The 12,243-nt window shown below is 41.7% G+C and overlaps 2 protein-coding genes across 2 annotated transcripts; both read right to left on the minus strand.

Moving 5' to 3' along the window:
• Window positions 1-293: 293 nt before the first annotated feature.
• On the minus strand, window positions 294-2,797 carry manbal (mannosidase beta like). Its single transcript, XM_062406443.1, has 3 exons — window positions 2,637-2,797; window positions 1,540-1,735; window positions 294-818 (listed from the first exon to the last, which is right to left on the minus strand). Exons 2-3 carry the CDS (start codon window positions 1,687-1,689, stop codon window positions 708-710), a joined length of 261 nt encoding a protein of 86 aa, XP_062262427.1. The 5' UTR covers window positions 1,690-1,735; window positions 2,637-2,797; the 3' UTR covers window positions 294-707.
• A 453-nt stretch (window positions 2,798-3,250) lies between these two features.
• On the minus strand, window positions 3,251-11,990 carry LOC133969762 (nuclear factor of activated T-cells, cytoplasmic 2). Its single transcript, XM_062406455.1, has 10 exons — window positions 11,689-11,990; window positions 9,589-10,546; window positions 9,212-9,383; window positions 8,232-8,434; window positions 7,479-7,651; window positions 6,983-7,120; window positions 5,865-5,920; window positions 5,589-5,721; window positions 4,633-5,223; window positions 3,251-3,760 (listed from the first exon to the last, which is right to left on the minus strand). The coding sequence occupies exons 1-10, from the start codon at window positions 11,804-11,806 to the stop codon at window positions 3,714-3,716; spliced, it is 2,589 nt and encodes an 862-aa protein (XP_062262439.1). The 5' UTR covers window positions 11,807-11,990; the 3' UTR covers window positions 3,251-3,713.
• Window positions 11,991-12,243: the final 253 nt, after the last annotated feature.

Genomic DNA, 12,243 nt, shown 5'->3' on the forward strand with positions numbered 1-12,243 from the left:
AGCTTATACCGGCAAACTAGACCAACAACATAAACATAAGACCCACGCAGTTGGATTACTTACCTTTCGCTCCACCTTGGATTATGTACCAATACAGTGTGTTATGAACTGCTTCATATTGTCTTAATTTAAACAAACATCAGTTTATTTATAAAACATGGTTTCCTGGTGCAAAAAAAACAAAACTTTATAACAAGGTCAAGATATATTCTGCCATTCAAAGGAACAAAATCCTATTCCACCTCATTAAACCAATCTGGAATTTAACAATGAATAAACACACCTGAGGCATATGACTGTATGATAGTGCATTTAATTGTCTGTTACAGTTCAAATATAATTCAATTAATGATATTCAATCACAAATGAAACTAATGCAAAAAACATTTAGCCAATAATAATACGTTGCAGGCCACAAACACCAAGTCAGTTTGCTCCTTGTAATGCTATGTTGATGGTGAACAGGACACAGTTCATTCTGAAGTCTCTCAAGGTAAGAACACAATATATTTTAGTGTTGTAGTAAGACAGTTTCTCATACACGTGTACACACACACACACACACACACACACACACACACACACACACACACACACACACACACACACACACACACACACACACACACACACACACACACACACACACACACACACACACACACACACACACACACACACACACACACACACACACACAGAGCTTTCTATCGCTTCTTCTTGCTCTCTTTCTTTGGCTTCTGTCGAATCTGAGGAGCTCCTCCTTTAGTTTTCTTTATCTGCTCAGCAGCTTTACTGTCCGTGGACTCGGGCTCATCCTGTGGAGAAAACACACGAGGCATGAAACACCTGGCAGAGTCATTCCAACGTGTGATTTGAAGATATATTTAGATGATGTTTTTGCCACAATGACACAATTTTATATTATTTCCCAAAGTAAATTGAGTTTTTAAGTAAAGTGGGAAGAGGAGGTTTTGTAACTTGTGAGAATATATCTTTTAAGTACAGTTTTCCAGTTAGCTTGGTCTCAAAGTAATCAGCATTTAATAGATGGGTTCAGTAAAAGACTTTGGACACACTGCAAACAAAGAAATTCCGGTGTGTTCCAAGACTTTCCCTCTGTCAGCACTGTTGCTGCGATTGTAATCTTTCCTATTTTTCTAGCAGGGAGGAATGACAGCAGGATGAAATGGCGACATACTGTGGAAAGTAATCAGTACATCTGATGACGGCGGCTGGAAATAGAATAATTAGACACTGGATTTAATTGCTCCGGTCTATAAATAATCTCCCCTGACACTTAGTAAGTATATAGATTGAGAAAGTAACCCTTGATGGCTCAGTCTTTATAGACATTGAAAAAATAATGTTTTCTGTAACGCTATCTTTTTAAATAGAAGAACTTGTGAATCTGACAAACTACTATATAGACCAAAAGTTATTACTAAACCAGGCTGCAGAGGGGAAACACAGTTTACAGGACGGAAACACTTCATCACATGACCCCCTCTCCTCTTATCCTCTTGGTCTGTACCTCACCTGTTCATGCCCCTTGGATATGGGGAGGAAAATAGCCAGGATGCAGATAAACTGGAAGATGGCGCCCAGTAACAGGCCGTAGCGCAGCACACTCTCGAGGAAGGTGGGCTCAGGGACTTCTGGAGGGGACAGGTCCAGGTCTCCAGACATGATGCTGTTGGATGTTCGGTGCAGTCGTTCTCCCTCAGTGACGTCTCTGTGTGAACAACAGAAGCAGCAGAACAGAAGAGAATCAATGCAAGTGATTCTAAATAGAGGCTTACAGACGGGTCGTCGAACAGCCCCATAATTCATAGAAATAATGTCTGCAGAATACGTTTAATAGATGTACTTTACATTATTATTATTTCGATATTAATACTGTTTATTCCGTTACTTGAAAAGTTATTCAGTGTAGAAAATGGCAGAAAATTGCATTAAAAACTCAAGAAAGAAACTCAGACGTTTCCCCAAAACATCTTCTTAATATTTTTTTTATCATATGAAGCCGATACAAGAGTCAAACGTTCACACGTCAGATTAAAAAAAATGGAAATATTTGTAAAATTAATATTTAAAGCTGTGGACGGTTAATTTTCTTTTAGTCAACTATATCCTGATATAACACTCTCTATTTAAAAAGATAATACTCTATTACACACACACATATATATATATATATAAACATATGCATATATATTTTGTATATTTATATGTTTATGTATCATATATATTTTTGGTTTTGCTGTTAAATTTTCACATCTTGTTTAGCTTGTTCTGTGACTATCCACCTTTCTATCTCTCTATCAAACCACCTCTCTATCTGTCTCTCTATCAAACCATCTCTCTCTATCTATCCATCCATCCACCTATCTATCTATCTATCCATCCATCCATCTATCAAACCATGTATCTATCTTGTGGCTTGATATCATAGATGAATTTATGACACAGACAATCTAAGAAGGCAGATGTGTTCTTCTCTCGGTATTAATGTAAATCCATTTAGATGTTTTAATGTAGCAAAACCCTGGGATCAGATACAACGCTTCACTACGTGGAGCTGATCCACGACACAATGTTTCCATGTTTGATTTCAGAGAGGAGGACGTCTGTACCTGTGGCGGGAGAACTTCTCTCTTCTTCTTCGTTACAGAACAGGTAGAAATATATCAACCTCCAGAATCCTCTGAACACAAAGACGCAGCTTTATTTTACAAAGGTAGGGCGAAAAAAACTTCCGCTTCAAGGAAGTGATGTCATAAATCTGTGTGTCACTTCCGACTCGGTAAATGATTGTTTTGAAAATGTCGCCCCCTACAGCTCTTGTTCAACGTTGTAGATTAATTTTGAGGCACAGAAATGTCTCCTTTAGACATACAAGGAAGTATTATTAAAATTCCAAATTTATATAACCCACAAAGAATTAGTGTTTCCACTGAAGACTGTAATTTTTTTTTAAATAATAAAGTCAGAACAATATATATTTCTGCTCTCAGAATCAGGGTTCATTGAGCAGTAGGTTTACAGATACAAGGAATTTGCTGTGCTGTGTTTGTGCAATAATAGATTTAAAAAAATATATAAATAGGAAACAAAATTTTATATATATAAACATTTATACTAGAGAAGGGATTGTGCAAGTTAGAATGATAAGATATTTACAATTTGAAGTAATTTGCACAGTTGTCCATTATTGGTTGTAGGACGTTGAAGTGTCAAAACACACTGATTCATTTAAACAGATTTATTATAAAATATTTACACATGTTTACAAAGAGCCGTTGTACAAGTATACGATCGGAGAGAAGATACAAAACAGACAAGCAGTATAAGTATGACACTTGTGTCTTTAGCTATATATGTATGGCAGTATTGAAGTAACAGTGATCGGATTGATGTACAGGTTGCAGCTGATGTTTTACAGTGAACCACCTCCCTCCCTAGTTTCACAGATTCAGTGACACATCTTGGAATAATGTTAAATGAGCATCTAATGGAGTTTCCATTTCATCTTTGCCTTATGTTTCCTTTTATCCAGTCGATTTTTCAAATGCAATTCTTACAGGTAAAAACTTCTTCTTATACAGTACAGATTTTGTTGTGTACTTATTTAATTTTTTTATGCTTTGGATTATGTTAACTGCTTGAACTTTGGATGTGGTAGACACCAAGGCTGCCGCAGGTCTTCAGGTTCACTCTCCATTGTGGCCTTTCAGGTCCCTTCTGATGATGTCATTCACTGGAAAGCATTAAAAGAAACTGAGTGAGCAGATTTAACGGTCACTGCAGGAGTATCGATTATCTTTTTAACATGAACCGGGGACATTGAGGTTTGTGGTTGGTGCCTTCACTGTGTGGCATTACGTTAATATCCACAAGATGTCTCAATTGTCATGAGCACAGATTATCGACAGTTTTCACAAATTATTGACATTTGGGCTAATCTTCTACTGATATCAAGCAGCCGGTACTTTCCTCAGCTTTCACTATTACTCCTGACTGATGGACGTTTCTGTTCTGTCTCTTCTTCTGCGTCTTAACCACATACATTTGCCTGTAAAATGCACTTCCTGTTTCTGTCTCATCACAGAGTTATAAACAGAAACACCCACCCAACCTGTGTGTGTGTGTGTGTGTGTGTGTGTGTGTGAAAGAGATACAGTCATACTGATACTCGTGGGAAAGTGAATAGAAAGGCCCGACAGAAAACCACAGGACAGGATTTGCAGGCGCACAGTAGCATTGCGCTTGTTTGCATTTGCTGACTGGGCCACAAATTCCCATCTGCGAAACAGTTTAGAAATCTGTCTGCTTCATAAGAACTTTTTTTAAACTCTGACAAAAACGAACCAGGCAGCGAAATTAGAAACCAGACAGACAAGATGATGTAAATGTATTGCTGGTGACTCTTTATACATGTATAGTTAAACAAAGGTTGCAAACTGTAGCTACAAGTTGAGCTGATTGTCAGACTGTTGGTTTTGTCGGACACTGCCCTCATAGTGCTCATAGGTCAGAGAGGTTTGAGTCAATACAGATGAAGTTCAATCAGCATGTCCTCCCCGGCACACTGACCAGTTCTGGAGAACAGTATGAAACAGTATCACTCACCATCCTCCAGGTAGGCATAGCTGAGGTTCTCCTGTTTAACTGTGACCTTCTCGGGAGCCCACTTCTCATGGTTACTTCCACCTGGCTCCACCCTGCACACAGCCCTCCCATGAACTTGACTCTGGGTAAATCTTGAAGGCGGTGACTTCCCGAGTGGCAGCACCGTCTGCTGTCTTGACACCAAACAGGAGTCACTGACCTGAGGACCTTCGAACAGTTTGCCCGCAGGGGTCCTGGCACCGACGCACTGGCTGCGGGTGGAGGCAGAGTAGGATGCCATCGGGGAATCATTCAGAAGGGTCGTATCACAGCTGCTGTAGTGTTGGTTGACAGTGTGGTACAGCATGGGACTGTTGATCAGAGTGCCGGCTCTGGACTGGTAATAGGCTGATTGGTCATCCAGTGGATCAGGTGTTAACACGCAGTCTCTGGGGTCCATGTTGGTCAGATGGTACAGTGTTGGAGAAACATTCAAGGCTTGAAGGTGGCTGTCCTGCTCCAGGTGATGGTAGAGTGGCTTCATCGACAGGCCAGGGACTGAGTAGCCACATGAATTCAACCGATACTCGTCTAGTGGCTCTGCTTTAACGGCTGGAATATAAAAACAAAGATCATCCAACATTATCCTCAGAGTCTATCATTAGCTCACTGGGGCCATGAAAATTGGAGAAATATAGTTGATGCATCTCTGTGAGGTCATAGAGACACTTTGAGCTAAAGGGTAGCATAAGCATGCTCCCAGTGACAATGCTAACATGCTGATGCTTTGCAGGTATAATGTTCACAATAGCTGTGTCTCAATTCAATGCCTGAACCCTTTGGAGAACCCGGTGTAAGCGGCAAATTTACATGGTCTGGTCTTCTCATTGCATCGTCAGCCTGTTCTGTTTGACCTTTCAGACACCTTCCCAACATTTTGCATACCCCTTCATCACCTAGCTAAAACAATTAAATACCTATGACAGGAGTGTAGATGAAGTGCTGAGGCTGACTGGCGTTCTTCTTCCCGTTGACGACATAAAAGTTGACTTTGGCCGGGTGGCAAACAGTTCGGTCTCGATACGGCGGGACCTCAACGAACAGCATGTTCTAGAACAGACAAACAAATAATGTTTCAGACAAACGGTCACGGATCAACGGTTATTGAAATTAGTGCCAGACAGCCTGGATAAATCTAAATCTACGGTTAGATATTTGAAAAAGTTTGTCTACAAAAGTGAAAGTGAACTCACAGCTTGTGTTTTGTCTTTGTCAACCGTAGCCTCCATCTCCCAGATTTGCTGCCCCTCTGAAAACAGAATATAATGCGCAGGTATTGAAATTTAAAAAACAATAGAAAATCCACATATTTCTCTCCTTGCATAGAGTTAGATAAGAAAATTGATAAAGATTTCCCGACTCAACAAGACATGAGTTTGCAAGATGTCAATCCTGTCAGTGACTCCGAGTGCAGCATGTGTATTTATTCATAGCCAGTGGAAATCTACATTGTTTTATGGATAGTTTACTGTTTTACCTGCAGTGTCTGTTTTCTACCCACGCTTAAAATCAAACAAAGACAAAAGCCTCTGCTCTGGGTCTGAATCAGTCTGTGGAACCACATCCTGTAGCAGTAAACCCCACGCCAAGCAGCAGGGAGGCTTCGCATTTTGTCATCTGTTCGCATCCTGCTCTCAAACCATGCAACTAAACTAGTTTGTGTGGGCAGAAGGACCGCGAACAGGGTGTGAAATTTCCACATAGACATACATTACATTTGAAAAAGTTTGTACCAAAGTTCAAAGTATGGACTGACGGAAGATGTTCCATTCTGACGGGCTGTTGAGAAGGACGCATCAGGGTGAAATTTGTGATTTTACAGAGGGAGAGCTGACATGCTTGAATAGTTCTTGGTCATGATTGACTTCCTTGAGTTTTTTCTGTCGCTGCACCAAGCCGATAAGCATCAACCACTCTGTCGCTACAGTCAGGCCGTGGTGATCAAATTGCATTATGTTTCTTGAGAAGGATGTTGATACTATGTCTCCTGCAAAATGAGCCTTGTGGTCATGTAGACATAACGTATTGAAAAAAGAAACCCAAACAATGGCACGGTGAGGATTGTAGATGTCATATATGAAGGAAAAATTAAAGCATTGAAAAACAGACAACAAGCAATACTGATAGGGGATGAGTGTAAGGGAGCTTTTCCTGTTTCCAGTCTTTGTTCGAAGCAAACTAAGCTATCTTTTAATTTACTGTACAGACATGAAAACTGTGTGAGAATTCTAACTCTCCCCAAGAAAAGTATTAAGCTTGTCAGAGTTAGCAGTTCCAACATCAAGTGGTCAGCCAAAGATCTCCTCCTCACCTTGTGTCTTCTCAGAGAATATCACCTTGGAGTCAGGGGTGAAATTTTGTCCAGTGAGGACCATCTGTTGACCCCCGAGCACCGAGCACCGGTCCAGGCCCTGCCTCTCGACTGTGGGGAGCTCCTGAGCTCGCTGGGCTGAGGAGACACAGGAAGGCAGAGTTCCATGAAAGACCAAGCTCGGCATTTTAGAAAATTATTTAATGATTTAAATTCAAAATTGCAGTATTGACTGGTAAAGCCTGCAGGGCATTCACATTATAATGATAATGTAGAATGATAAAACAGTTGCACAAATAAAGAAGAATCACAAAATTAGCATATATAGCATGGACCCTATATAACAATAGAAAACTGAATGTATTGTGTTAATCAAAGGTTTAGTTTCATTATTAACATATATAAAACATAAACATAAAAAGATTGGTATAAATAAATGGATAAAAATAAACTCCTGGATCTTGTTAACATCCAGTTATCATGAATGAATCCTTACAGCATTCAATGGGCTCAGAGGCAACTTGAAGAGACACGAGCCGGCCTCCGGACTGGGGGACGTGGACCTGAAACACCAAACGCACACGTGTGTTCTTGCGTCCGATGTCCGTCTCACCGTTCCTCAGTTCAATGTCGGCATTTCTCAGCTTCAGGATCCCGACACAGTCGATCCTGTAAAATGGAAGAAAACATCGGTGAGATGAAAGTTATAGGACAAAAACTCTTTGTTCAAACACAGTCACAGTCAAATCACACTTGATTGATGAGTCAGTTGTAACCCAGTCTTTGTGACATTTTTGTTTCAAATAAAATGTATCTTTCAGTAAATCTATAGATCAAAGATTTTCTAGATGCTGTAAAAACCCAGCATCTGGTAGGTGCTTTCTGGAAAACCTCTCTGGCACACAGGAAGTGATGCATCTCAAGTTTCTGTCAGCGCCAACAGGAACTTGTTCAGATAACAATATAAATGATCAAGGATAACATTTGTGCAGAAACAAAGAGAATTAAATACAGATAGAAACAACAATATTTCAAATATAAGATCCAAATAAAACTAACAACTCAATTAACTGAATCTCTGCATCTTTACCTGTGAGAGATTTAATACAAAAATCAGCACATTGACTTCAGATTGGTTAATAAGTCTGAGTCAACAGGCAAAAATCCTAAAATTGTGATTACTTGCCTTATTAAGTGCATTTGTCATTTATTTGTTTTGGTAAACTTGTATCTCATGTCTCATACTCACACCACTCTCATTTGGTTCTTTGGCTCCAGAGGGATCTCCAGCACTTTGGTCCCGTTGATCATCCTCTCCATACTGGGCGTGGTGACGGTTTTGCCCGTGACGCGGTGCACCTGGTAGAAGGCGTGAGGTTTCAGGAGCCTCTCGTCGGCCGTGCCTATGAAGACCTGCAGCCCCAGTGGAGCCGAGCCGTCATACCCACAGAGCTGGTGAGGGCGACAAAATGTGATCAAGCCCAATGCTTTACACTCCGTTCAATTAACTATAGGACCATTAATGTGCATTAGAGCAGAGAACATCTCTCTTCTGTGGGGGGGGTGATGTCACAGGTCTAACTGGCAGAGCAGGGACACTGCTTTGCATGACCTTCTTTTGCCTGAAGCGCCAGCAAAGCCAACACAGGCTTATTAATGTAGTAGACCCATCTATAGATACTTGTATCTTCATTGTAAATATTGAGGAACTTTGTTTTGCAGATTGAAAGAATTCATGCATTAATAACTTGCCCTTGTGGGAGTTCGGATGTGAGAGTGACATACGGCTCTTTCTTTCATTTGCATGAACATCTTTACACAATCACATTTTCCAGGAAGCACCACCTACATTTACAAACTTGTGCTCCCGCTCTGTGACAAAGATGAAAAGTGAGAGTGATCTGTTTTCTCTGTTTCCTTTCGTGCATTCACACAAACATTCCCCCACAACCTCCGAGCATAAACGAAAAATACAAAAGCACTCAGCGAGACGCTGCACCCACGCTGCATACGGTCTTAAGATGTGCAACACTTTAACGTGTTTATCGATAGCTTTGACCTTTAAGCACTGCAGCATTGTGACCTTTTCCAGAACTTAGCAATTACAAGAGAGAGACAGGAGAGCAAGTATAATTCTACATTGATATCTCCACAGTAAAATGTGATTATAACTGAGTTATTGATCAGAGAGACTGATTAGCTCCCACATAGCAGAGGTGTAAAATCTACCTGAATTTCTGGGTGCCCTCCTTTGGGTGTTTTTACGGCGCCGCGGCTTCCCTCAGTCTCGTAGTGAGCTCTGTGGTGAGACTTGGGCTGCTGTCGGATCAGCAGTTCATACTGACCAGACTGACTGGGTAATTGTCTGTCTAGTTGAGGAAGTGGGGCCACAGAGAGACCACTGAGAGAGAGAGAGCGAGAGAGAGATATGGGCAAAAGGAGAGAAACCATAATCAATGGCAAAGCAATGTGTCAACAAATTGTACCATATTTCATATTATATTCCATAGCTGTGAATCAAAATGTAGACTTTGTTTTCTTTGATTTTTGCGTGGACGTTTGGGCTCATTAGAAAGACATAAATTGTCTGAGGAACAACAACACACCTGAAATTTCCATGTTGGACTTGATGAGAGGAAGACCACACAGTTGGGACCATGTAGACTATGTCAGGCTTCACCCCGGCTCCACACCTATCAATCCTCTCCTGCTCAATGGCCCAGTCATAAACCTCTCCATACACACAGTCCTGCCTCTGGGCCTGCCCATGTGCACCATGCAGCAGGACAGAGGGCACTGGTCTGGACAGACTGGAGCTCCATTCCTCCCCGATACCCTGAACCTGGGTCTGAAACTCTGCCTGGGCCTGGTGAAGATAGTGGGACCCCTGCTGCTCAAGCGGAGAGGGGATGGGGCTCGGGCTCCTGGAGCGCTGTTTGACAGGAGTGCCACCCTGAAAGGAGTGGGCCTGCACATAGGCTCGCTTCCCATGTGGCGAATGGGAGCGCTGCTGGAGAAGTGGTGCAGCAGCACGTTGGTGCTGTGGCAGGAGAAAGGGCTCATCTGTGACGCTGTTTCGAGGCGAGGCTCCTGGAGAGGAGTGGGCAGAAGAGGTGTGGATGCCCTGGAGGCCCGGGCAGAGGTCTAAGGCGGTAAACCCCACGCTACAGCCACTTCTATTGGAAGGAGAGACACATGGTGATGCTGCAGGAGAGTAGGTCTCTGCTGCCCATCCTGTGGAGGAGTTGCTGCTGGCAGGGCTCACACACTCCCTGTAGGCTGCCAGGACTTTGGAGCCAGGGCTAGGCTGCAGGGTCTGCGAGCTGAGGGAGTCGCCTGAGGGAGTGATCTCAATCCTGGGGCTGGGAGCGGGTATGTTCTCTGGTCTGGATACCAGGCCCAAAGAGTCGAACACAGCCCCTGACAGGTCCTCCCTGGTGGGGCTTCGAGAGGAGGAGTTGTGGCCGGAGGCCGGATGGATGGAGCTGGAGATGTACGCAGCGTGATGGTCGACCAACAGCAGAGGAGGCTGCTTGTCATTCTGAAAGAGGACAACTGGATCATCTGCAAATAACAAAAGCAGAGAATTTGTTGCATACCCAACCACTTGTTGTTGATAATTACATCTATGACTTTGATTGAACAATCCAGAACATATGTCAAAAGTCTATTTTCGGTGGAGGTTCAACTTTCCTCATCGCTCTGTAGGGTGCATTTTGAATCAGGCCTGGCTTTCAAGATAGTTCTGACGTCAATATATTCTGCAGGTATATGCATGCGTCTTAAACTCAGATGTAAGGAAGATGACGTTGTAAATTGAACGTGTTCTGGTCTGAAAAATCCATACACTAAATTCTATTGTAGAATCTTTACTTGGCAAGTTATCACAATATCTATCTAGTCTGTTCATATTGTCCCAACAGCTACAACACTTGATCATCACAGAAAAGTTTCCTCAAGGTCTCAACTTCCCGGACAAAGTTTTTGCTTCCATGCACCACATGTAAGAGAGTGGAGATGTAAGCCTCCCAAATTTGGAATCATTAGCCTCTCTTTAAAAATCTTTTTTATTGCAATTCAAAATTTACTTTATATTAATATTAAGTTTTGCCATTGATTTCCACTTCTGTTCTATGCTTTAGTTCAATGTGTTTTTGAATTTGTTTGTGATATCCGTCCCTGCTTGTATATTTATATATTTATACAATTGTTAAACCTTTTTCTTAATTTACGTCGCGGCCTATCTTGATCAGGACTCCTTGGCAGAAGATCTTATCTATGTGATGGGGATTTCCTGGTTAGATAAAGGATAAGTAAAAAAGAAATGTGTGCTCATGGAGTCAAATTGTTAAAAGTGTTCCTTGTATGAAAATCTACACATTAATGTTACTGCACAGTCAAGGTAAATCAAACAATGATTGTGATTGGATCAGATTTCAAATTGTATCCCCTGTTAACAGAGATAATATCGCACTGTTTCTTAAACCATGTTTCTAAAAATAATGTTCCTAGACTGAAAGAAGGGTCTAGATTTCTTCCACCTGTTGTAAGGGTAACATCAGTACCTGACAGCTAAGTACTCTCTGAGCCATTTCACCACAGCTACAAATTCAACACACAGTCACTGCTGATAAAACATACAGTACATGCTGAGATATTTGATTGATTCTATTAACAGCGCTTATTAATATAAACATATATCCTACCTTTGTCACAGCCGACAGGGAAATCCTCTCCAGGTGGATTATACAGGAACAGGTCATTGAAGTCCAGCTCCTCCTGACTAATGTCGCGACCCAGACTCTCGGTGGGACCCAAACTCATGTCCAGCTCTGAGTGTTTAGATTCCCCCAACTCAACAACTTGTAATAACTCAACACCTAATTCAAGCGCTTAATTAAAAAGCCGTCAGCGAATCAAACTCAATTCAAAGTTCTATCTAAGAGGAGGTTAAAACATTAGCAGCTGCTCAAAGAAAACCTCCTCCTCCGAGGCACAAAGAACGAGAGCTGATGCTTCCTGTCACGGCTGATGGTGACAAGCAGACAGGAGATGAGTGTGAGTGTGTATGTGTGTGTGTGTGTGTGTGTGTGTGTGTGTGTGTGTGTGTTTGTTTATGTGTGTGTTTAGTGTAGGTATAACCCATGACCTGAATATGTTTTTACAGTCACATTATGAGGACTTGTCTTCCTTGTGGGGATGTAAAAGGTTAGAATATATCATACAGGAAACTGAAGTAGGTTAAGTTAGGGTGGCATCAT

Source organism: Platichthys flesus, chromosome 2 (genome assembly GCF_949316205.1).
Source record: "Platichthys flesus chromosome 2, fPlaFle2.1, whole genome shotgun sequence".
Taxonomy (NCBI): domain Eukaryota; kingdom Metazoa; phylum Chordata; class Actinopteri; order Pleuronectiformes; family Pleuronectidae; genus Platichthys; species Platichthys flesus.

What these genes read in the sequence shown, in the direction of transcription:
- manbal (XM_062406443.1), bottom strand. Translation starts at nt 1,689, where the DNA reads ATGTCTGGAGACCTGGACCTGTCCCCTCCAGAAGTCCCTGAGCCCACC. An exon ending in TATCCAAGGGGCATGAACAG is followed by an intron (nt 819 to 1,539) that starts GTGAGGTACAGA and finishes TTTTCTCCACAG; the next exon opens with GATGAGCCCGAGTCCACGGA.
- LOC133969762 (XM_062406455.1), bottom strand. Translation starts at nt 11,806, where the DNA reads ATGAGTTTGGGTCCCACCGAGAGTCTGGGTCGCGACATTAGTCAGGAG. An exon ending in ACAAAGACAAAACACAAGCT is followed by an intron (nt 5,722 to 5,864) that starts GTGAGTTCACTT and finishes TGTCTGTTCTAG; the next exon opens with AACATGCTGTTCGTTGAGGT. An exon ending in CATCTACACTCCTGTCATAG is followed by an intron (nt 5,224 to 5,588) that starts GTATTTAATTGT and finishes TTTATATTCCAG; the next exon opens with CCGTTAAAGCAGAGCCACTA.